Source organism: Leopardus geoffroyi, chromosome C2 (assembly GCF_018350155.1).
Source record: "Leopardus geoffroyi isolate Oge1 chromosome C2, O.geoffroyi_Oge1_pat1.0, whole genome shotgun sequence".
Lineage (NCBI taxonomy): Eukaryota > Metazoa > Chordata > Mammalia > Carnivora > Felidae > Leopardus > Leopardus geoffroyi.
The window spans coordinates 10,608,012-10,633,961 of NC_059333.1; the positions used below are offsets into that span (position 1 = coordinate 10,608,012).

The 25,950-nt window shown below is 51.7% G+C and overlaps 1 protein-coding gene across 7 annotated transcripts in view; it reads left to right on the forward strand.

The window, feature by feature from the left end:
• Positions 1–25,950, forward strand: part of RUNX1 (RUNX family transcription factor 1) — a 260,177-nt gene that overhangs the window by 225,672 nt on the left and 8,555 nt on the right. For all 7 annotated transcript variants that reach the window (XM_045501443.1, XM_045501444.1, XM_045501440.1 and 4 more), the window contains one exon: positions 24,134–24,295. In XM_045501443.1, the coding sequence (XP_045357399.1) occupies positions 24,134–24,295 (162 nt within the window). The remainder of the gene's footprint in view (positions 1–24,133; positions 24,296–25,950) is intronic.

Sequence of the window (25,950 nt, forward strand, 5' to 3'; positions counted from 1 at the left end):
TGCCAGCTCTGTAGAACCGTCATTTGCCTGAATTCTCGGCCGTGATTCTGTGGCTGGTCCAAGAGGGTTGGTCCAAGAGGGTGATCCTGTGGCTGTGTCTTCGGGGTGAAAGCACAAGTTTTTGAAACGCGCAGTGATGTCGCACCCCCCCCCCCCCGCCGGTTTTGAACCTGCAGCATAGGTTGGTGACGGCGTCTATGCTGGGGTTGTGATTGGAGCAGACTGCGGTGAATTATGACGAGGACGCTGCCTGGTTCACGCGTGTACCAAGGGCGATAACAAAATGGAGCCCATGGTTTTGTCGTTGGTTCATGTAATCCCCACCACCTGTCACCCGTGAGGCGCAGGGCACGGTCCTGAGGGTCCCGCCTAGTGGGCCCGCACAGGCACACAGCCTCCACGTGATCAGTTCCCGCCGTTCCCTTTACCGCCAATCCCAGGTCCCCCCATCTCATATAAGCAATTACAGACATGGTCTTCAACGCTAATATTCTGTAATTCTGGCTACTGCAGCTCCTGGAGATTACCGGTCATGCCGAACATTCTCAGGGAAACCAGTAGGGATGTCTCGGAATACCTCTACTCGGTTGCTTATGATTAAAAGGCCACCTTTTCTTTCTTTCTTTCTTTCTTTCTTTCTTTCTTTCTTTCTTTCTTTCTTCCTTCCTTCCTTCTATTTTTGGCAATATTTTTGCTGTGAGATCGAGCTTTCTGAGGCACCATATGTTGCTAAATGAGAGAAGTCATTGCCCAGACGTGGATCTGTTTAATTTAATATGATTTTCCACAAATTACAAAGCATGACTTTAAAATTGAATTTGTGCAAAATTACCGATGGCCAATTCAGGTGGACGGGAGAGGAAATCTTGTTAGTCTTATTCCAGAATCTCTTCCCGATTTCCTCATTTGATTCTTTCACGCCTTGGGGGAGGGGGGCGGTCGGGGGCGGGGGCGGTGGATACATTAGGGGGTCTATAAGGAGTTTCTTTTATGTTTCAAACTTTCTCCCTGGTCATTCATGGCTCCCTCAGACAGAGACACAGCGGCCTGGAGATGTCAAGACAGGGCAGATACAGCTGTTCCTCCCATCTTATCATCAGAAGAGACTCAGAAAAAAACACGGGAGCCCCCCCTGTCCTCCCCCCCCGAGAATGCACTTTCTCGGGAAAGCAGAATCTGGATCTATAAATTAGCACTAAAAGCTATATGGCGGATAGTGGGTACGGACTTTGGAATTCCAATCCCAGGTTGGCTGCTTCCCAGTTATGTGACCTTGCAAAAATTACTGAAGTCCTTTGTTCCACTGCTCCCCATCTGTAAAATGGGCGCGGTAATATTAGCACCTGACTCACCAGCGAGCTGTGAGGACAAATGAGTTGACATTCATATGCCCGGCCCGCAGGGAGCGTCGCGTGTATTTACTCCTATTACGTCAGGAATTTGCCGCAGGGATTGAGGTATATTTTCGTCAAGGGTTTAAGCACAGCGCCCACTAAATAAGTGGTTGGTGTCATTTGCTTTACTCTTAACGCTATTACTGTCCTCGTGCTGGTGGCAGTGGTATATCACCAGGGTGTCACATATCCGTCCACGCTGCCCGGTTCGGATGAGCCACACAGCCACTCTGTGACACTCGCCTTGTGTCACCTTGTGCCGCAGGAGGACAGGAGCCCTGTCTGTGGTGGTTTCAGTAGGGTCTTCGAGTCCTGTCCCGTTTCCTTGGGTGAACTCCAACAGGAGAGCCCATAACTGCTGCTCCACAAGGTCAAGTGGGAATGGCAAACTGTTGTAGCTGAAAGGGACCTTATTCTTCTTTGCTCCGTGCCCTTTATTTTACTCATGAGACACCCGAGGCCCAGGGAGTCACAGGGATTGGCCTAGTTGGAGGCCGACCTGAACTCCAAGTCTTGGGACTCCCGGCCCAGTGCTCATCCCGTTGGTCCAGCCCGCCTCGGAGGTGGCCACGGAATATAGGGTATGGAACCCTCATTAGGACACGTAATCCTGCTCTGCCTTCCGCGGCCCTTTTCTAGAAGTGTGCGGTCTCCTCAACGAGACGATAGGCCGCGTGGTCGGGTCCCGTATCCTGTGCTTCTTTGTGTCTCCGTTTGCAAACTGCTCAATTCCACACTTGCGTAGGGGTTCTGCGAAAAGGCAAGGCTAGGATACCCGTCTCCAGGCCACCCTGTGTCCTTCTCAGCCCCACAGAGCGCCCCCCAGCCCAGCTCCCTGGGGGACAGCAAACAGCTGCAGAAGGGCTGACGGGACACTCCGTGACCACAGGGCCCACGTGGGCAGCAGCCGCGGATGAACCCCGACCCGTCCCTTACTTGCATGAATCGGACACATTCAGAGAATGTGAATGGTCAGCCTCTTTGGCATTTTTAACGAACCATCTACAAAAGGATTTCTTTGAACCTAGTTTCACCTTCCTGTGTGATTTTAAGTAAATACCTCCCTGGGCCGATTCCGCCCACAGGCCCGGGCCTTGAAAGCCTGCTGGCGGCTTGGGCTGGCGGGCCAAGAGGAGGCCTGCAGACAGGTGTGCGAGGGTTTTGGGGCGGGGCCGGGCAGCCACAGCTGTGGGAACTCGGCAAAGCCGGGGCTGGGGGGGGTGCTGGGGACGGGTGCTCAGTGACAGTCCCGTGTCCCAGTTCAGGACACCGCTGCCAACTTCCGCATCTAGGCCGCGCGGACGAGGGAGCTAGGGCCAGACACAGGCGTCCCTGCGATTGACCACCGCCGTGATTTCAGAGTCAGGGTCACGGGCGGCAAGACCAGAGCCACCCAGGGCCTTCACAGGAATCCCGTGGGCAGATACCAAGTGTCCCTCTGTCAGAGGCGCTGAATCGAGGGTGGCTTCCGGGCCCCCTTGCATTGGTGGTCACCTGTCCTACGTGCTCCTTAGTTAAGGGTTAATCAAGAGAAGCAGGGACTTGAGGCCCCGCACTGACTAAGCACGTGGACCGGCCCTCCCGGCTTCACCTCCCACAGCGCCTGACTCTTGACGAGTTATGACCATAGCCCTGGGCAGGGTGGGGGTGTGCTTAAGCTCCAGGCCTCGCACTGGAGGTTCTCAAGGCTGGGCCGAGAACCACAGGTTTCTAAAGAACAGACCAGAAGAGGGGGCGATAAAGGAAATGCTGGGAAATGGCCCTTTTCGTTGCTCAGAAGAACAGAGCCATTCGGAAACATAGCATTCAGTGGTGTCGGAAGTTTTCCCAGCCAGGGGAACGATGTCCCCTGGTTTGGGCAGTGCGTACAGTGACTTTGAACTTCTGACCGCGGAAATGAGTGAATCCTAGAAAGCCGGATGAGAAGGAGATGGCCAGCCCCCCCCCACCGCCCCCCCCCCCCGCCGCCTCATTCAATAGGGGAGACACTGGAAGCCCAGAGAGGTTAAGCGACTTGCCGGAGATCACACAGCCAGCTGCTATACTCACGTGCCCAGCTTTCCGGCCCATCCTCCCCAGCTGGGACACATTCTAGTATTAGGACATAGCAAAGTGAAGCTTCCCAAGACGTCCCTGCAAAACAGCACTTATGTGAAAGAGGGGCTGTTGGAACAAGATAGGGCAAACACCAGTGTGCCTGCGCACTGCTCCACCCAGTTTCTCTTCTTTATATTATTAAAAAAAAAAAAAAAATGGTCTCAAATAACCCAAACAGGCAGGGTCTGATCTGCAGACAGTCTGCAGGCATCCGCCCAAGAAGCTGCCGGTCGGCTGGTCCATCCTTCACTGATTTATGTTGTGTGTGTTAAGCCTTAAATTGTTGAGACTCTGGCTGGCTGCAGTGGTATTACTGGAGGGCTGGTGCATGTTTTCAGCTCACGGAGCTGGCTCCGGGACTGGAGGTGTTGGCCTCAGATCAAGTCCAATCTCACACCTGTCTGAGACAATGAGGGCCTTGTTAGACACATCTCCAGTCAAGGCGGCTCAGGCTGCTTATTTTTCACGTTCAGAACAGAGGGTGGGGGGGGGGGGGAACCTTGGGGCTGGGGAGAAGCCAAGGCGAGACTGGGAAATGCTGGGGTCAGCTGCCTCCCTTGCCCTCTCCTTCCCCCTCTTCCCTGCCCACCTCCCCCCCCCATTTTATAAACTTTTCCTTATTTTTGGAAATTAAAAACAAACAAACAATACCAACAGTAGCCCTCTTATGAAGGAGAATTTCCTACTGCAAAACAGGGAGCTTGAGGCCCGTTGGAGAATAAATTCCCAGTCATCAAGGGGGTTGAACAACACCGTGGAGAAGCGGGGGTGGGGGCGGGGGGCATGGGGGCGGGTAGCTGAAATCTGAGCTTTTTCCACGCGAAGGGGTCTGTGCAGGAAGGATTTTCTCTTCTTGTTTTTCCCTTCTATTGCTGACGTTTCAGTGACTGGGGCAGTAAGCAGAGGGGAAGTCTTCCCCAGCTCTGTGTTACTCACTGATGAACTGGCAAGCTTGTGTCCCTCCTGTCCCTTGTTAGAACACCAGTGGGCCACCAGCACTTAAACGTCTGTGGACCCTCTGCAAATCCTGCTCTCCGGAGACCCTGACCCGAGGCAGCGACTGGGCAGGACCTCTTCTGGGCCCAGGTCAGCGGCCCTCAAGGCTGATGGCTGTGAGTGATCATTATTCGGTCAAAGCCACCCTGAAATGACTTGCTTTGCATAGGACCGCACAATGTGGGATGAAAGTCAAGAGAAGAGTTTCCGGGGGTTAAGAAAGCAACCCTTTCCTGCCAGACCCCACCGTAGGCCCCACGCCAGCACCCAGCTGTCCCGTCTTTGGGGGCTGGAGTAGCTCAGTGAATCTCTCCGCTTCCTTCTCGATTCGCAAGGCTCTGACTTGAGCGGGGAGGCATCTGGGTGCCAGTGGTCACTCCGTTCTGCTCGTCCTCCCACCAGAGACGGGCAGGGCCCCGTCCTTTCACCTCCGAAAAACGACTCAGGCGCTAGCTTCAGCCTCAGAGGCACAGCAGGAAAATGTGCACGCTGCTTGCTTTATCTGAGACCTGAGACTCTGGGGACGAAGCGGGCCCATCCGTTTTTCCTAGAGCACATCCCTTTGAACTCAGCCACCCCCGGTTTCTCCGTATGCACGTCGGCCAGCTTCCCCCAGGACTCTTTCAGAGGCAGCAAGCAGAGTGAGGCCTGGGAAGCGGCAAAGAGTGATAGAAAACCTGGCGAACTTCCGGCTGCCTCCTGCCTGGGTTCGAACCCCTTGTATGTGGCCTTGAGTGACAACACATGTGAGGACCCTGTGCCATGGGAGGGGGCATCACTGCTAAGACCATGGCCTCCGGGGAGGCCAGAGCGGGCACAGCCTCCTCCTTGAGGCCCCTCTGTCTGAACGCATTGCCTGCGGGGGATGGTGGCTGAGGAAGCAGATGTGGCCTTTCAAGCCCTCTGATGGCCAAGGGGGACCCGACACAGATGCTCCTACTGAGATCACTTCACCCACTGGTTTCTTAGCTCCTTCTCCTGCCGTGCCTTGCTCTGGGCCATAAGATTTCCATTCCCCTCCTGAGCCATCCATGCTCTGAGATGACCAAACGTGCACCCAGCGAGCGGGGAGAGGCTGGAGCACTGAGGTCGCTGCGATCTGCTGCCTTCACCTGCCCCCTCCTCTGGCCTCTCAACACCCCCCCACCCCCACCCCCCCGTCTCCCCTGTCCTGCCTTCCTTCAGGGAGCCTGGCCTGCCCCATCTCCTCCAGGACATCTTCCTGCCCTCCGATGATCCACCCGGCCCCCCTTCTCTACTCCTGGTCCCATCCATCAGGGCCCGGCACGCCACCAAATCTCCATGCCTTGCCCTCCACTGTTACCCAGTGGGGTACACGTTGCCGCCGCCCCGGCTGTCATGGGCTCCCGGGAACGAGCACCCGAGAGTTCCCTCTGTGCTTTGAGATCATCGAAACCGACTGATGAGATGCTTCCCAAGCATCCCCGCAGCCCTGAACACCTGCATCCTGTCGCCCTCATCTCCAGTCATGGTGCTGAGAGCGACAGGCTCGCCTCACAGTTGCAGGCCGGCAGGCAGGAAGCGTCTCTCCTCCTTCTCCAGACCCCCGCGGCCCCAGCCCAGATCTCCAAGGTACGGGGTGAGCGGCAGTCCCTGAGGAAGATTGTGCCTGCTCTCGGGACAGCAGGTCAAAACGGGTTGGTAACCGGTTTTACTCTCAATTCTAAAATGTTCTTCCCGGAATGATTTCCTTCCTCCCAAAGCACCCGTGCTAGGGTGGAGCCTTGCTTCTTGGTTCAGTGATGGACTCTTCCTCGGCCTCCCAGAGCCCGGCTGGGGGCCTGAGGGAGGGAGCCCAGGTGGTCCCACCCAGGTGCCAACACGCCCACCCCTTTCCCTTTTGCTACAAGGAAGAAGGTGGGAAGTGTCTGTGCTCCTTGACCCCCTGACCCCCTACCTTCTACAGCTCCCTGCTCTCTGAAGCTGGTGAGCTGCCCTCTCCTTCTGCTGCCTCCCCACCCCCCGCCGGGCCAGCCGCTCCTGTGTCCCTGCTGTCTCCCAGACACCTGCCTTCTGCCCCAGCCCCACATGTTCAGGTGCGTCTAGGGATCGCCTCCTTCCCTCAAAGCATTCCTGATTCTTCCTGGTTCTGGCACTTTCCGAGCCCATACTTCCGAGTTCACTCCTGACCTTGGCGGCCCTCCACCCTGGCCACCTCGAACCAAGCCTCTTTTCTGCCCCCCCCCCCAGCCCCCGACTGACCCATTGACGGGCCTCAGGGCCTCAGGTCCCCCAGCACTGAAACAGCCACCCCCTCCATGCCCAGTGGCTTCATTCTGTGCCTGAGGTGGATGAGAAAAGCCAAGTAGCCCCCTCCCCCCATCCCGCCTTGTGCCACTGAATCACGGCTTCAGCTGGTGTGTGGGGGCCCGCCGGCCTATCTGTAAAAATAACAGAATGTGGGCCAGCGGGGGGCAGGCCATTTGTCACCCTTCTCTGTCAACCTCCCTTTCGCTTTCTTCACCTCCTCTTCCCTCAATTCCTCCGAAAGCGTCTTTTGTTCCGGTCAAGGGGAAAGTACTTTGGACGTGTAGTTGAGACTGGTTTGCTGTTTTGTTCTTTCCCCCCCCCCCCCAAAGATGGGAAGTTCCTGTTTATGGGAAAGGTTGTTCTTCTCCAAAGACGTTACAGAGCCAAGTGGCTATAGGATGATTTCTTGCTGCCCTTTTTTCAGGGTGGTACACAATACGAAAAAAAAAAAATAATAATAATAATAATAAACCAATGAGAGAGAGTCCGTGAACACAAAAGGAGATGTTAGAATAGGTTTTTGTTGGTACTTGCATTTTCTTGTTGAAAAACAGAGCAGAGACCCTGAGGTGCAGAGGTGTGGACAGAAGCCTGATGTTATCTGGCCCCTAGAAATCCTGCCTGGAGTCCAGCGGCAGGCAGGATCCAGAACTCAAAAAGACGCAGGCAATTGGTCCTGCTCAGTACAAACGGTGCTTTTAGTCTTTCGTAAACAGCCTGTGCCCCAGGGCTCGAATCCTTCAAAAGTTTGCCTAGGTAATTGCGTTTCATTGCTGTCTGGCGTGCGCTCCTTGGTCTAATCTGGAGGTTCAGACAGCCAGGCCAAAGCCTGCGAGACTGGAGGAGAACGAGACCGTGAATTTAATCCACTTGAAAGACAGACTAATACAAGTGCGGCTAGCTCATTATTTTAAGTGATGTGAGCAGAAAAGGGTATGGCGCTTTCCATAAAAGGGTTTAAAATCGGCGCGTTGCAGTCACTTGGCGGTTTAAGGCCATTAGAAGAAAAGGCGGAACCAGGGCGAGGGTGGGATCCTTGCTGTCACCTCCTGGTTTCTGGAAGCCTGCCTCCTCCCCACGAACACCCCAACACACAGGGGCCATGGGGGGAAGTGATACCTTCCCTCCCTGATTTTGACTTGGGTCGTTCATGAATTCATGGCCATAGACACCGACTTTCGTTTGAGATTTGGGGGGTGTTTGGGCTTCGTTTCGGGGTAGAAAGGAGATACAAATGGTGTAAGGACTTCCCAGTCAGCCCCACAGAGCTCAGAATCCCAGACGTGGAAGCAGGAAAAGGTATCCCCTCCCTTGTGTCCACTGGCCTCTGTGCTCAGCAATTACATCCAGCCCCTTCCTTCCTTCCTACCTTCCTTCCTTCCTTCCTTCTTTCCTTCCTTCCTTTTGAAGTCCAGACCAGGTTTGTGTGTGTGTGTGTTTAGTATATGGTAACTAGACCAGGGGAGCAGTAATGGCTTCAATGATCGCATAGTAAAAACCAGCACTCTACAAAGAGCCAGAAGGTCAGTCCCTGCCCTGTCACCAGCCTGCCCTGGAGAACAGAGAGAGCCACTTGACCTGTCTGTGCTTCAGTGTTCTCTGAAACGGGGCTGGCTCAGAAAGGCTCTGAGGTTGCTTTCTGCACTATCATTCCATGAGACGTTGGAATGAAACCTTAGAAATGTTGACAGTGATTTGCATCATTATCTAGTCCCATGTGACTCATGCCCGGGAAGCTTGGGAAAGGCAAGCAGTAGCCTGTCCCTTCCCAGGTGGCAAAGCCGACGGTCAGCTCGGGAGTGATCTCGTTGGTCGTTTACACCTGCGTCTCACCCAGGACGCGGCGTGCCAGCTCCGAGTCTGGATGCTGGGCCACGAGACTGTGAGAAAGAGTCGTCCCAGATCCTGGCGTGGGGACAGAATTCTCCCTGGGCACGGCATGACTGCTGATGCCGCGCAGGCAGACAAATGGCCTCCGGCGACCCTGGTTCCCACAAGGGCTCCGGAGGTTCCCACCACACCCCTTATCTCCTCACACCCCTCGGTTTCATCTGTGCTGTGCCTGGGGTGCGTGCCTACCCCGGGCTGGGTTTTCCTAAGGCACCGTTGACACGTGGGTCCGGATCTGTCTCTGCCGTGGGGGAGGGGCATGCTGTGCCTTGCAGGATGTGTAGCAGTACCCCTGGCCCGCCCCCCCACCCTCTAGGTGCCAGTAGCACCCCTCACCCCAGTTGTGACGCCCAGAAATATCTGCAGACACTGCCCCATGTCCCCTGGAGGAGAAACAGCCCCCGTTGAGGCCAGTCTGGGAAACTCACAAAGATCTCGCCGTCCGCACAGGACCTCGATGCCTGCAACAAGGGGGCGGATCTCAGGGGTCTATAGTTGGTAGCAAATCAGTTTTGACTCTTCACTTCTGCTCTCCGCAGGTCATCCCTTTTGTTGAGCAAGAGTTTCCTAGTCTGCTGTCTCAAACTCTACTTTTTTTTTTTTTTTTTTTCTAAATTCTTCCATGTTAGTCCCAAGTCACTGAAAAACCTATTGCTTCTCCGAGAAAGCTTTCCTTGACCTTGTAAATCAAAGCCGTTCTCTGGAGGGAGGTTTCCCACCGCCGGGCTCAGTATCATCTTTCTCAGGGTGACCTCATCTATTAAAGTATGAAGGTTGTATTTGAAATGCCATTTACTTTCTCTAAGTCAATAAATGAAACTGTGGATCTTTAGATCATCAGAGGTCTGCTTATTACCAAGAGTTTTGTGTGTGTGTGTGTGTCATTTTTTAAATCGAGATCTGTGTTGGGAGTTTAAAAGAATTCCGGCAGATTTCCATTTGCCTTTCTGAATCCGTTTGGGGTGATATTCCTCTGCGAGTGTAGATTGCCCCTAGATGAATCTGACTTTATTAGTTTGTGTCCTTTGTTCAGAGCACCAGGGATGAGCTTGTGAAAGCACACAGCTCTTATCTTCAAAGGTCTCCTTTATGCAGCAAAAGCGCACCTCCACAACCTGTGTTACTAATCTGTTGCAGTCCCAATTAGTTCACCTGAAGGTCAGTCCTTCGGGGGGTGCGGAGCCGCTGCAGACTTAAGTGAACAAATTCCTCTTGCACGGAGCTCGCGCCCAGGTGGGGGAGAGGGCTGCGGCGGAGGCATCAGACCAAAGAGGGGGCTGTCCGCTACCGCAGGGGAGATTGATAGCAAGTCCCCCTGGCTCACAAGCCAAAGGAACCCAGTTATTCTGAAGAACTCAAAACCAGCATGGGACGGGGCGGCCGGGTGGCTCAGTCGGTTGAGCATCCAACTCTTGATTTCGGCTCGGATCGTGATCTCACGGTTTGTGGGATCGAGCCCAGCATCGGGCTCTGCAGTGACAGCACGGAGCCTGCTTGAGAGTCTCTCTCTCCCTCTCTCTCTCTCTCTCTCTCTCTCTCTCTCCCTCTGCCCCTCCCCCACTTGCGCTGTCTTTGTCTCTCTCAAAATAAGTGAACTTTAGAAAAAAAAAGAAACTAGCGGGGGAACCCGTTCGTTTTAAGGAAACTGTTTGGGGTTGTTCTTCTTCACTGTGTCGCTCCGATGGCAAATAGCCCAATACTTTAGCAATTGCCGAAAAACAAAGAGCAGCATTAGAGAGCCATTTGTGGGGGGGAGGGGGGGGGGTTTTATGAATGGAGAAGCCTTGAACTTAAGAAGTGCAGCGAACACTCCAAAAACAGGTCTGTGAAAAATAAGCCAGAGCTGGTGGGGTCAGGAGCATGTTGAGCTTTAGGAATGAAAGATGATGCTGAGCTCTATCCTGCTGTGTCTCTGAGACCACCAGCGGAAGACAGGCAATCCGTGAATCATGGATGTCTCGTGTCTCCGGTAAGGGTGGCCGGGGGTGGGGCGGGGGAGGGGGGGAAGGAACGCCCCTCCCACGTGAAGAGAATCTGTGCGCTTGGCCTGCCGTTATTTCCGACACGGCAGAGTGGGAGAATCGAAGGGTCCGAGGCCCAGTGGAATTGGCAGTGCCCTTCAAGAGGGAGAAGTTCATGGTTATGTCCGTTCAGAGCACTGGAGGCCAAGGGATGGCCGGGAATCGCCCCACACCTGCTGGGAGGCAGGTGCTAGAGGGGCCGAGGGGCGGCTCTCCCAGGGCGCTGGCCTCCCGGCTGGGAATTTCCGGAGCCGGGCCTGACGGCTGGGAAAGGAAAACAAGAAGCGGGGTGCAGGTAGGGGAAGAAAAGTCACGGCGGGACGGCACAGACAGGAGCGAGCGCGAGGAAAACAGAAGAAGGCTGAAGCAGACACCGAGCCAGCAGTTTATGGAAGGAGGCCAGGCCCTTCAGCCTGGGAAACTTTCTCTTCTCTGCTTCGGGCTGGGAGCACGGAATGGGAGCTCTTTAGCAAAGAGCTGCCGCCCCTCAACGGGAGTCCCACCTCGGGAGGTGAAAGCACAATGCGCCTTCCATTGGCCAAGCTCGGCTTTTGGATTTCGGTGCTGCGGCCGGCAGGGCGGGGTGGCGGGAGGTGGCGCGGTGCTCCCGGTGAAGGAGGCTGGTGCTCGGCAGGAGAAAGGGCTTCTGTTTCCTCTCCGTAACCTGCCGTGTGCAGCCTGCTGGAGCCTCGCACGGGCTCACTGTGAAACCGCGTCTTCCCCGGGGAGGGGGCTCGAGGGCACTTTGCACCTCATGGCTGGGGAAACTGAGTTTCCAAGGGATTAAGTCACTTGCCCGAGCACACGGTGAGTGAAGGGTGAGTCCGGGCTCAGCCCTAATCTCTCAGGCTCCCAGACACCCTTGCTATGTTCTTCCTCAGGCCCTCTCGACTCCCTGAGGGACAGCCCCAGGCCGCGGGTCCCAAATCCTGGAAACGTTTGGGGGCCACACAGACGGAAGGCTCACCAAGCCTCCATTCCACCCCCTGCCAGCACTCTCTAGATCATATTGTGTCGCGTTCTTGCTTCCCCATCTATAGGACTCCTGACTTTAACGTTTATTTATTTTTGAGACAGAGAGAGACAGAGCATGAACGGGGGAGGGTCAGAGAGAGGGAGACACAGAATCCGAAGCAGACTCCAGGCTCCGAGCTGTCAGCACCGAGCCCGACGCGGGGCTCGAACTCACAAACCGCGAGATCATGACCTGAGCCGAAGTCGACCGCTTAACCGACTGAGCCACCCAGGCACCCCTAGGACTCCTGATTTTATTAGAATGCCATGCTTCAGAGTTTGCTGCTTAAAACCAGAAGTGTCCGGCCTAAAATTCCAGTAAGGAACAGCAGGGCCTGTGTTACATGGGAGAAGACACAGAGGCTGCCTGAACGGCTTCAGCCCCTCTAAAATCTGCCCAACAGTCGTAACGTTCTACAAAACCACACGAGTGCTGAGGTGAAATCTAGGGTTGCAGCCGGGAGCACGCACCGTGGGAAAGCCACCACCGGGGCTGGTGGCGAGGGCGGCCTCCAGGTATCTCTGCCCCGTGCTGCCTCTGTGTCCCCCACCAGAGATGTGTCGGAGGCCAGCTGTCGGCTGGAGGGCGGCATGCTGACAACGGAGGGCCGGGGGCCGCAGAGCTGGATGGAGTGGTCTCCGAGGAAGCCAGGCCGCAGAATGACAGGACCGATAGCCATTGAGTGCCACATCTCGTTCTGAGCTGGGCTCAAAAGCGTGCTCTCCAATATTGACAACTCACGGGGGAGGGGCCGGTGGCCCTGCAGCCCCCGCGGCCCCAGACCTAGCATCACTCCTTTTTTTTTTCCTTGCCTGCCACCACCCTGAGGCATCACAAGGACCCTAGCGAAGCTTGGCCACCTCACTTAATAGGATCTCCTCAAGGGCCAGCTCCTCCTGAATCTGCTTGGTCAGACCACTGATGTCCCTCTGGCAAGTCCTATGGGCTCCCCCTCATCGGCACCTGGCCTCCCATCGACAGTCTGGATCGTGGCTTGGCTTCGACAGCCTCCCGCCCTGTGCCATGGACCAACGAAGCTCAAACCTGTACGGTCCTCTTTAGAGCATGCGCCAGCCCCGTGGAATGTTCCCTCAAAAGGTTCCGTTTCTTTAGCTCTGGGCTGTGCCAGGTGATGCTGTGTCTCTCCCGCTTGTAGCTTCCCACTTCGAGGTGTCTGTCATTTGATCCCTGTGAGTGAGGGTCCTCGTTCTATGTCCAGGGCTCGAGCGCAAGCTGGAGGCTGCCTGAGATCTCCCAGCTGCTGACGCGGAATTTCTGGCTCTTCCTTTTCCAGGAGCCACAAGGAGGGCAAAGGGGCTAGAGAGTGAGCGGATGGGAACCGAAAGCCATCCTTAGCCTCCGTGTTTTGAGATTTTTGTTGGAGGAGAGGGAAATGGAAGAATGGAGGGAAAATAACAGGGTGGCCGTGGACTCATCTGAACATGACAGATGGGCTGGCCTTAGAGAAGTTCACCCAGCCCACCTGCAGAATCGGTTCGGACCTGGCAAGTGTGTTCAGGGGCCGAGATGCAGAGAATCTTTCCGGGAGAGGTGTCTGCAGGGGACGTTTGCTTAACAAAGTACGGGGACGTAATCCGTCTGCGGGGGAGGACAGAGGAGGACTAGAAGGTGCCTTCTGTCCCCTCGAAACCGTGATCCCCCCCTCCCCCCCGGCTCCAACCTCGTGTGAACCGAAGGCTACTCTCTCTCTCTCTCTCTCTCTCTCTGCCTCGGGGACACAGCGTGGGCGGGGAAGAGCAGGTGTGCATCCACACGGCCGTCTTTTCTAGGAGCCGGTGACTCGCCGCCCCCCCCCCCAAACCCTTCCTCGGAGACAACCGTGCCGGAGTCCAGAGCCTTTCTCCAGACGTTGAGAGGAGAGGCCTCGTGGCGAGGGCTGAGCTGTTTCCCCTGGGAAGCGTCTGGCAACTCTAATGAGGACCGGCACTTTGCGTTTATAGAACGCCTTTCATCTGTGCCTCTCAAAGCGGCTCCACAAACATTAATTAACGCTCACACCTGTGAGGCAGGTGAGGCCGGCTGCCCCCAAGTTTAGAGACGAGGAAACGGAGGTTTGGAAGGAGAGGGGCTGGGGGCGGCTCTGCTGCGAAGAGCCGGCCTCCTGGATTCCCGGCGCCCCGACCCCGACCCCGGTGGCCTTGACCGCAGAGCCCCGGCACCTCCCCACCGTCCCCCTGGCGGGGCTCGGAACATGGGTCCCGGAGGCTGTGAACGGTGGAGACGTGGCCATGGGGCTCCGGCTCCCTCCTTCCCTTCTGCCGCGCCCTCCTCCCCCCACCCCCCCACCCCCCCTGATCCGGACGGGACCCCTCAAAACCCTGAAGGCCTTTAAAACGCAGCATCCCCGGGCAGGTCTCTGCCCAGGCTTGGTGCTGGATGCCTCCCTCCGGAGTAATTGCTGGAACAATGAAGGCATCTTAGCTGTACATGACTAACCAAGATGTCTGTAGCCGGCAGAGACAACGGTTGGCAAATACCAGAGCTATTTCACAACCTCGCTTTTTCCAGGATCCAGAACTGGTGGGAGCTGACTCACATCATCTTGGGGTTTCGCTGATAGCAACAAGTCGCCACTGCGGGGTCAGCTACCTGGGCGCACTTCTAGGTGACGGCCCGCCCACCCGCCCGCCCTCTTGGGCTGTGTGGCGTTGACTGCAGGCCTCGTAGACGGGAGGACACAGCTGGAAGACAGTGGGACTTCGGGGAAATGCCTCTTTCAGGACAGAGAACCACCCAGCGCCAGGGGCCACGAACACTGGTAGCACAGGGTTCTGAAGGGAGGTGCAGGGTGTCTGGGGGGTGGGGGGGCAGCCTTTTGTTTGCAGGGGAGCCCCGATCTTCCTTCCCAAGGGTCCCAGACAAGGAAACGCAAGCCACCACCGGGCCCGCCCTGACACATCACCCTGGAAACTGACTCACATCTCTGAGCCCTGAGTCATATCCTGTTGTGCGTTTGGAGGCATCCAAGAGGGCATTACACCAGCTCCCCATGACTGAGGTGAATCTGAAGAGCACCCTGGGAAGCACCTTGCTGTCTTCCAAACAGAAAGAGGGCAAAAAAAAAAAAAAAAAAAAAAAAAAAAAAGAGAAAGAAAAGAAAAAAAAATCCTCTAGGGAAAAAAACCAGGACAGCCCCAAGGGTTTGTATGTTCACCAAGCAGGTTTGGCCCTTTTAAAAATAGATGCTGGGGCCCCATGACATACATAACTGTCTGGTCTCTGTTTTTAAATGGCTCTGAAAGGTTACCAAAAGGTCGCAGCTTTTAAAGATATCAGCTGGATGGCCGAAGGAAGGGCCCTCTAACTATACCAGCCGCCAGAGCTGGCGACCTCCCGGCCCCGGGCTGAGAAAAGACGCCCTGGGCTCAGGGGCGCTGCTGGGAATCCGGGTTTGGAGGGTGGGCGTTAAAGACCCCAGAGGTGGCTGGTCAGAGCAGAACCAAGAGGGGTCTCTGGCCAGGCTCTACTGGGTGGCCCGGCGGGGGTCTGAGGACCGAGGACAAAGTGGGCCGTCTTAACCTTTTCAAAGAACAGCCTTTGGTTTTGTTGATTTTCTTTGCCACTTTCGATTTCATCGATTTCCGCCCTCATTTTTGTTATTTCTTTCCTTCCGCTTGCTTTGGCTTTAGTGTGCTCTTTTTCCTCCACTTTCCTAAGGTGGAAGCTCAGATCATCGACTCTGGATCTTTCTTCTTTTCTAGTATATGCGTTCGATGCTATAAATTTCCCTCGGAGCGCTGCTTTTGCTGCATCCCGCAAATTGTGATCAGCTGGATTTTCATCTAATTCAAAGTGCATTTTAATTTCTCTGGCGACTTCGTCGTTACCCCGTGGGTTACTTAGAGGTGTGTTGTCGAAGCTCCAGATACTTCTTCCAGCTAACTTTCTGTTGTCGACGTTGTCGTTTTAGCTTTAAATCCATGTGGATCTGAGAATACACTGTGCATGATTTCTGCTCTTGTAGATCTGTTAAGGGTGTTTTATGGCCCAGAATGGGGTCTTTCTGGGTGAATGTTCCCCGTGAGGTTGAGAAGAAAGTGTCTTTTGCTGTTGTTAAATGGCATCTTCTATAGATGTTAACTGCATCAAGCTTGTTGGTGGTACTGTTCGGGTCAAATGTGCCTTAATGTTCTGCCTGCTTGATGGATCCGTTGCTAGAAGAGTATTTTTCTATTGTTTCTTGTAGTTCAAAGTCACTTTTCGCCTCATGTTTTTTGACACTCTGTTGTTAGGTGCACACACATTAAGGATGGTTACATCTTCTTGGAGAAATGACTCATTCATCATCACGTATTTCCCCTCTTTATCCCTGAAATTTTTCCTTCTCCTGAAGCCAGTTTTGTATAAAATTATTAGAGCTACCCTGCCTTTCTGTGGCTTACTGTCAGCATGGCGTCTGTGCATCTCTTTACTTTTAACCCAGGTCTTTACATTTCAAATAGGTTCCTTGTCGACAACATATAGTTGGGCCTTGTTATTAATTCACTCTGACAGTTCCTGTCTTTTAACTGGGTGCGTTTAGAACATTCATATTTAAAGTCATTATTGATATGGTTGGAGTCATACGTACCATGCTTGTACTACTTTATATGTATTTACCTGTTCTCTTTTTCTCCTCTTTTTCTGCCTTCTCTGGTTTTAACGGAGCACTTTCTATGATTCCATTTTATATCCTCTCTTAGCCTATCAATTGCACCTTTTAAGAAGAGTGTTTTTAGGGGCGTCTGGGTGGCTCAGTCAGTTAAGCGTCCGACTCTCGGTTTTGGCTCAGGTCACGATCTCATGATGTTGTGAGTTCAAGCCCCGCATCGGGCTCTGTGCTGACAGCACGGAGCCTACTTAGGATTCTCTCTCTCTCCCTCTCTCTGCCCCTCGCCCCACTCATGCTGTCTCTTTCTCAAAAATAAATAAACTTAAAAAAAAATTTTTTTTTACCGTTTTTAGTGTTTGCCCTAGAGTTTGCAAACCACATGTATAATGAATCGAAGCCACCATTAAATAACACTACACCATTCCTTCCACTCTGTCATTACTGCAACTCATATCCTTTGTCCATCTGCTGTGACCATCCAACATGTATTCCCTCTAACATCTAATATCACTAATGTCATTTTAGACAGTTATCTTTTGGATCAGCTAAGAACAGGAAAAGTAAGACTTTATTTTACCTTCATTTATTCTTTCCCTGAAGCTCTTCCTTTCTCTGTGTCAATTTAAGTTTCTGACCTACATTTTCCTTTTCTTATAAGAGCTTCTTGTAACATTTCTTGCATGGCTGTTGTGCTGGATAAGTTACCTCAGTTTTTGCATGTCAGAAAATGTCTATTTCTCCTTCACTGTCGAGGTATAATTTTGTGGAGTATAGAATTCTGGGCTGGTGGTGTTTTGGGGTTTTTTTCTTCACACTTTTTAAATATTTGCTACACTCTCTTTTTGCTTGTATGGCTTCCGAAGAGAACTTGGAAGTAATTCTTATCCTTCTTGCTCTCTAAGTAAGGTGTTTCTGTAGATTGTTTGGTATTTCTCTTCCTTGGTGTTCTCTGAGCTTCTCAGATCTATGGTTTGATGTCCGTCATTAATTTTGAAAAATTATTGGCCATTATGGGGCACCTGGGTGACTCAATCAGTTAAGTGTCTGATTTCGGCTCAGGTCACGATCCTGTGGTTCGTTGGTTCGAGCCCCGTGTCAGGCTCTGTGCTGACAGCTTGGAGCCTGGAACCTGCTTCGGATCCTGTGTCTCCCTCTCTCTCTGCCCCTCCCCCACTCCCCCAGCTCTGTCTCTCTCTCTGAAAAATAAACATTAAAAATAAATTTAAAAAAAGAAAAAGAAAAGTTATTGGCCATTAATAATTCAATTATTTCTTCCACTGTTTTCTCTTTGTTTTCCTTCTGGTATTTCCACTCTCCATATGTCAGACCTTCTGAAATTGTCCCAGAGTTCATGGATGTTCTGTTTGGGTTTTTTCTGTTTGTTTGCAGTGGTTTTTCTTTCTTTTCTCTCTTTACACCTTTTAGGTTGGGAAGTTTTTAACATATTTTAAAGCTTGTTGATTCTTTCCTCAGCCATGTCCAGTCTATTGATGAACCTGTCAAAGGCATTTCCCACCTCTGTTACAATGTTTTTAATTTCCAGAATTTCCTTCTGTATCTGAGAGTTTCCATCTCCGTACGACATCACCCACCTGTTCTTGTATGCGGTCTCCTTTTTCCAGTAGAGCCCTTAACATATTAATCATAATTAAATCCCCCGTCTGGGAATTCCCAAGTTCTATGTCATATCTGAGTCTGGTTCTGATGCCAACTGTATCTCTTCAGACTGCTTCTCTTACCTTTTGGCATATGCCCTGTTATGTCTAATTTGAAAGCTGGGCCTGATGTATCAGGGTCATGGGAATGGAGGTAAACAGGTCTTCAGTGTGAGATTTTATGTGCATCTGGCTAGTAGTTGGGCTGCGTATAATGTTTACTGAAACTGTCGATGCCAGAGGATTCAAATTCCTCTAATGTCCTTGTCTCCCTTGTTGTCTTTGGACTTCCCTAAGAACACTTCCCTAAATGGTGTCTTTAAGCTGTGACCCGCTGTTATTATACTGGATCCCATGAAACCTGGAGAAGTTTGTGAGGCCAACTTCATGAGAGTGTCCCCGCCCCCCCACGCACGCACATGCACACACGTGCATGTGCACACACACACACACACACACACACACACACACATAAGACTACAGCCCCCAGAGGTTTCTTATTCTCACGGGTGCCTATACTCAGTCTCCAACAATTTATAAAAATGACCATGTAAATGTTCCTACCAGTTTATGGCCCCAGTAGCTTCTGTTCCTGGCACGCAGACCCTCAGTGCGAATTTCTACAGTCGCGTGTCCCTCAGGACCTCAGGCTGGCGGTTTGCCCTATAGTCTCAATTCTCTAATAGACTAAGAAAAGTCATGGATTATCGGTCTGTTCAGCTTTTTTTTCTTGTAGGGATGGGACTGGTGGCCCCCGACGCTCTTTACGTTTCAGAGGTGCAGCAGGAAGCAGAACACCTTGACAGCAATTATTTGATAGGGTCACTTCTCACTCTGGCGACTTCTTTTTTGTTTTTTTTTAATTTTTTTTTTTAACCTTTATTTATTTTTGAGACAGAGAGAGACAGAGCATGAACGGGGGAGGGTCAGAGAGAGAGGGAGACACAGAATCGGAAACAGGCTCCAGGCTCTGAGCCATCAGCCCAGAGCCTGACGCGGGGCTTGAACTCACGAACCGCGAGATCATGACCTGAGCCGAAGTCGGACGCTTAACCGACTGAGCCACCCAGGCGCCCCTCACTCTGGCGACTTCTTGATGTCACTGCATCAAAAGGCGACAGCGCTCTGCTTTCTTACTGAGTGGCGTATGCCTCGGAGCTCTCTGAGCTCTTGCTTCTGCCTCGTCCGATCCCCAACATCCCCCTTCTCTGGCCTCATTCCAAACGGAAGGGATGATGCTCAAAAAGCTGAAAATAACCCATCACAAGATGGCCTCAGTAGAGCAGCTGCATCAAAACATTATGTACCCTGAGAAACATAGGAGGCAGAAAGGCTCAAATTTAAATTTCCTAATCCAGTGGTTTTTTTTTTTTTTTTTTAAGTGTATTTATTTGTTTTGAGAGAAACAGAGAGCGAGCGTGTGCGAGCAGGGGAGGGGCGGAGAGACAGAGAGAGAGAGAGAGAATCCCAAGCAGGGATTGGGAGTGCAGGGATCTGAGAGTGCAGAGCCTGATGCGGGGCTCGAACCCACGAACCGTCAAATCATGACCCGAGCCAAAACCGAGAGTTGGACGCTTAACGGACTGAGCCACCCAGGCTCCCCTCCGGTAGTTTTCTTAGTGGCAACATGAACTGATTAAGAGTGGATCCTTGCCTCCGCTATCCTGACCTCAAATATCCGGTTTTCTTACCCTTTACCACTTAATCGTCCAAGCCCAGTTCCTCTCTGGTGCTGGAGACCAGCTGGCAAGCCCTGTTCTCAGTGAACAGCACGGTATTACCTGAGCCTCGCTCTAGAGCAGGTGCGCATGGCCTTACCAATATGTATCAGATGAATCCCTTAGCATGGATTCACTTCCCCTTTTTCAATTTTTTTTTATTTTTTAAATGTTTCTCTTTGAGAAAGGGGGGACAGAGAGCGAGAGCTCAAGCAGGGGAGGGGCAGAGAGAGAAGAGAAAGAATCCCAAGCAAGCTCCTCGCTGCCAGCGCAGAGCCTGACACGGGGCTCGATCTCATGAACCACAATATCATGACCTGAGCCCAAACCAAGAGTCAGAGGCTTGACCGACCGAGCCACCCAGGCGCCCCTCCCTTTTTTTTTTTTAACGTTTGTTTATTTTTGAGAGAGAGAGAGAGAGCGTGAGCAGGGGAGGGGCAGAGAGAGAGGGGAGCACAGAACCCAACATGGGGCTCGAACTCACATGACCTCAGCCGAAGTCGAAGGCTTGACCGACCGAGCCACCCAGGCGCCCCTCCCTTTTTTTTTTTTTTTTTAATGTTTATTTATTTTTGAGAGAGAGAGAGAGCGCGTGAGCAGGGGAGGGGCAGAGAGAGAGGGGAGCACAGAACCCAACATGGGGCTCGAACTCACATGACCTCAGCCGAAGTCGGAGGCTTAACCGACTGAGCCACCCAGGCACCCCTAGTTTCCTTTTTCATAATATAATCATAAAACTTACTCAGACTAATTGGACATTTCATGTGGCCCCAAACTGGGTTACTTGCTTTATATATAGCTTACCTCACTTACCCTTTGCCACTACTTTTTGAAGTGGGAAAACTACGTAGCAGGGAAAAGAAATGACCTGCCCAGGGTACAGGCAGAATTCGGGCTGAAATCTATTCTAGGACTTCAATTAGACACTTTCCCTAGCCTGTTCCTCTGAGGCGGAACAGAAGTGTATAAGGAACACCATCAGGGTAGCTCTGACCTGGGAACAGCTGTGTGCAAGCCCAGATTAGACAGACCATCCATCAGTTCGCCTGGACACAGGTCCCTCACGAGCTGTCGTTCCCTAAAGGCGAGGACTACAGTCCACTCACTACCGAGTCCCCCGAACAGTGACCCTAGCAAAGCGAAAATCCTCATGGGCAACATGAACGAATGAGGATGTGAATAATTTCATCAGCCTATGAAATGGATGAATGAATGGACGAACCAATCAGTGTGAATGAAAACACGAAAAAAACTCTCAACATGACGATTCATGCAATAGCAAGAAACCTTCCCAAGCATCATCTGCTCTCAGGATCTTCACTGATACCAGCCTAGAAGTTCCAATGGGGCAGGGGCCACCTTGGTCTTATTCATCAGGCTACTACTAGCTAAGTTAGCACATGCGGGGCACACGCCAAAATTTCAAAACAAAACAAAACTTCGGTCCTTTTTGATGGCGTGACTTATCGGAGGCCCTCCCTTCAAGAACAAGTCGCCCTACTTTCTGGAGAATGACTGACAGTGGTCCTCTTCCTCGGCCTGTGGTCTTTTCTGGATCACTTCCGTCTTCTCCCGGCCTACTTCCTCGTCCCAGAATGGCTGCCTTTATTATTAAGAGCACCATTGTTCACCCCACGCTTCCGCCGGATTCCTTCCTAAGTCTGATTAGCGTACAAGTGAAGCAGAGAAACACTGTGTAGGACCTGTTTGAATTAGAATCCGGCGCTGTTACTGTTGGCAGGGGCTTGGAGATCATATCCTGTCTTCCAGCGCTGGCCCACCGCACTGCCATTTCTCTGCCTGCTTTCTTGTGTTCACATCGGCCTCATCAGAGCAAGAATGGTGACTGAGCAGTAAACTCATCATACACCATATCGTTGGCCCTAGTGTCCTGTTCTATTTTTTGCTTTTGGATTTTTATTAATAATACCTGTAGAATTAGAAAACACCCAAACACCTGGCACGAGCAGCTCGCCATCACCACCTTCTGGCCTATCGCTGGCAATGAACCCAAACCCAATTCACTACGGTCATATGAATGGAAAGTGATCGGACGGGGGTCCTTTGGGTTTTTAGTGTTATCCCTCCTCCACACTGGAAAGCTATGTTGTGTGTGGAGTAAGAATGTTGAATCTAAAACCCTGGGTTAAAAAAAAAAAAAAAAAAAAAAAACACAATCAGAGAACTTGGACTTTAATCATAAAGATCATTTTACCAAAGCATATTTTTAAAAGGCTGTGAAACATTATGCAACGTTTGCACGGTTTAATTATGAGTTTAGAAAAGCCTAGCACAACTTTTTCACTACAGTAAAACATGACAGAGCATGAATCATGGCCTAATACTTTATGCTTACTGTGGTTTTAGACACGGGGTTAGGGGAAGCTGGGCTGTCTACACAGCAAGGCATGAATTACTGAACCGCAATTCACACCCCGGAGGGCTTTATGACAATTATAAAACCTCTTTTGTTTGTTTCTTAAATGATTAAAATATTTGAGTACTGTATATTCCCGCAGCAAATGTGTAGATCTAAGACATATGCATGCCTTACAAAAATATCTGAGTCTACACTTTATTCTTCACTTGGAAGAAAACGCTTGCAGTAACAGGGGGATGCAGAACATCCTGCTGTTGCTATTTGCTTACAATTATTGGAAACACCGTTGTCTGTAAGATTGCAGGATCTTTGGCTGTAGTTGAACATTCATTTGCACTGAGTTTAGAATGGACCAGCTCTCTTACTCCTTGCCCTCTGCTCAAATTCCCCCAAATTCAGAATGACATGAGGGCCCTTCTTTAATATTAGATTGCAGAGATTCTAAGTTAAAATATTTCCCCAGAGTTTTCAAACTTAAAGAATTGAGTTATTTTATTATTTTTTGGAGAGAGAGAGAGAGAGAGAGAGCGCGCGTGCACGCGAGCGGGGGAGAGGGGCAGAGGGAGGGAGAGAGAGAATCCCAAACAGCCTCCGTGCTCAGCACGGAGCCCAAAGCGGGGCTCGAACCCACAACCCGGGGATCATGACCTGCGCTGAAATCAAGAGCTGGAACGCTCAACCGACTGAGTCACCCGGGTGCCCCCCAAAATGGAGCTATTTTACAGGAAAGGAAGAAATGGATCCACGTGAGGGAAAGGGGAAGGGGCGGGCAGGAAGGTGGGGGAGGAGACCTGGGTCTCCAAACCCCTGCTTTGACGGCTGCCAACAGATCAACAAAGACAGCAAACTTAAACTGTTGGAAACGCAAATTCCCCGTTGGAAGTAGAACTGGACGTTTTATAACGAGTAGGAATAACTCACTTCTTTATGTCCTGGCACATACACAGCTTGCGACTGGTATTTTCCTGAGGAACACTGCTCTTTCTAGATTGACTCCCGGCTTCATGCAGCCCGGGCTATGAGGACCCTGGGGACTGGTGTGGTCCACAGAGAAGGTGGGACACAAAGAGAAAATCGATGTTTAGCCCTAAAAAAAAAAAAAAAAAAAAAAAAAATGGAAAGCTCTCTCTGGCGGGCCAGCATTCCATTTAAATTTGCTTACACGTGTTGCCTAAGAATAGAGGGTTTGTTCCTTTTTTTTCCCCTCCATTTCATCTGCAAACAGTGTGATGCTTTTGAAACTAAGACTCCTGTGAATGCTGGAGTCAAATTTACAAAGTCCTTTTTACCTAAATCTTCTGAAGTCAGAGTTTTGTCTCTTCTCTCTCCCAGGCCTCATTTATTGGCCATCTATAAAATACTTGCTCAACATTCTGCCCTTTAAACACGGCAAACTGGAGGTCTTGAAAACATGCAGGACAGCTGTCGGTCTGGGTTGGTACCAGTTGGTCTGGGTTGGTAGGGCTAGCTCACTACTGCTGGGCTTGTGAACTAGTCCCCAGGCCCCATCACCAGCTTCCCAGCCAGACCCTCTTTTCTGTCATCCTTGGGAGAGAATTCGCGTAAACGGAGGACATTTAAAAGCCCTTGGAGTATTTTTGCCAAAGGTCCAAAAAAAAAAAAAAAAAAAATCAAAGCTCTATGTTCTTTTTTGCTTACTGACTACAGATGGATAGGTGATCACCTGAGTTGATAAAAGGTTTCGGAGGATGAGAATTGTAACTCGCGGTAAAGCTGGGCGGCCAGTACATGTGGTAGTTCAACAGGTGGGTGGGAACACCTACCTGGAAAGCATCTTCAACCTCTCCCGTCGGTATGAGCGTGATCAGGTGAAACCTTTGGAAGGAACGGTCATCCGGGGGAAATCTTCGAGAATAAACTCTATTTCACACAAACGATAATTCAGTAACTTTGGGAGGAGGGGGGAGATTCTCGAACAAAAGCAAATACTTGGACTTAATACAAACCGGTCAACAGGCCACAGGACGTAGGACAAACAAAGGTGACTAGCTTTTTATTAAAAGGTTTCTTTTCTTCAATCCCACCCCACCTGACGCATGACTGACCTCTCCAATCCTCTGCAGACACAAGGCAGATCCAGCCGTCCCCACCGTGGTCCTATGACCAGTCCTACCAGTACCTGGGATCAATCGCCTCGCCTTCCGTACACCCAGCAACACCCATCTCGCCTGGACGGGCCAGCGGCATGACAACCCTCTCCGCGGAGATTTCCAGTCGACTCTCAAGTAAGCTGCTCGAACACACTCTTTGAAGTCGAGCTAGAGTGGAAGGTTCGAGAGACTGGAGATGCCCGAAGGGGCTGGCAGTCATTTGGGAGGGGGCGGGTAAAACGTGCTTTAAAGACAAGGTTGTCTAAGTCCTATACCCGTGCGCGGATTTTCCCTGACACCTTGAGACGGGGATTATGAATGCGAAGGCAGAAGTTGATTCTGTGGGCATTTTGGGCTTGCTCACACTTGGCAGACAAAGTAGCAGCTGAAGGGTTAATAATACACAAGGTCAAAGTAATCAGCTTCTAGAACTCTGATGGAACTGTCCATCTGGTGGTGGCCAGCTTTCAGAGGCCATGTGAACAACACTGGGGTACCCGTGCTATACCCCACGTGAGAGATTTCTTTTTTTTTTTTTTTTAACATGTATTCATTTTTGAGAGCCAGAGAGAGAGAGAGAGAGAGAGCGTGAGCAGGGGAGGGACAGAGAGAGGGAGACACAGAAGCCGAAGCAAGCTCCAGGCTCCGGGCTCCAAGCTGTCAGCATAGAGCCTGATGCGGGGGCTCGAACTCACAGACCACAAGATCATGACCTGAGCCGAAGGCTGAACCGACTGAGCCACCCGGGCGCCCCCACGTGAGATATTTCGAATGAAGGGATGTTCGCACCAGACTAGAGGAGCAGAATGGAAGGCTTGGGTGTCGTGGTTAGCATAATTGTTGTTAATACGAGCTCATTAAATATTAGTCATGTAACCTATGAGACCTTTGGGCTTGGCACTCACCTTTGCTCGTGGGCAGGGAAATCGGAGTGAGAGAAAAATTCCTTTGTTAAAAGCAAAGGAAGAAACTCCCCGTTTGGAGCTTTGGAATTGGAGCTGGGCCAGACTGTGAAAACAGCTCCGAGAACTTCAGCCTTGGGAAGCCCGCAAGCGCACTTCACGTGTGTTGGGAAGCGGGTGGTGGTTTTGGCTTTTCAGCCCTTGAGATCCGATTAGAGTAGATCAGGGGGCAGGCAAAGGGGCCAAGGCCTCTTGTCCGCCATTTTAAACGCTCTGGGTAACACTGTGTTTTCCAGACAGTTGTGAGTACTCGAGATTTCACCAAACGCTTTGGCTTCTTCCCAGAGCTTCTCGACTGCAGCACCACTGACAACTGAGGCCAGAGAATTCTTGGTCGTGGAGGGCTGTCCTGTGCACTGTAGGATCTTTAGCAGCATCTCTGGCCTCTAGATACAGCCGTCCCCCACCCCGCACCCCCCATCAGGACAACCAAGGATGTCTCCAGACGTTGCCACAATAGCCAGAGGTCCCAAACTGCCCCCTTAGCTGAGAACCACTGCCTTCGGGTATTCTCGGGCACTGTAGTGAAATGGGAGAGCCAGCCTGGGCGCCCACTTCCCACGTTATTTTCGACTATTAATGCCAGTATTTTCAGGGCACCTGCTGGGGGCTGAGGAGTTGAGGAAGTAGCCTAGGAATTATGACGTCTGCTCAGCTTGTTGTTTTAGAAGTTCTGTTCCCTCAGGACTAGTTTGATTCCAAAGGCACTTGTCAACTTTTATTGATTCTTCTCAGTGGCGCTGCTCGGCTCTCTACATCTGAAACAATTACTGTTTTCCTTGGAAATGTGCCTGCTGTGGGTCCCTTGGAGTTTATTACATAAGACTT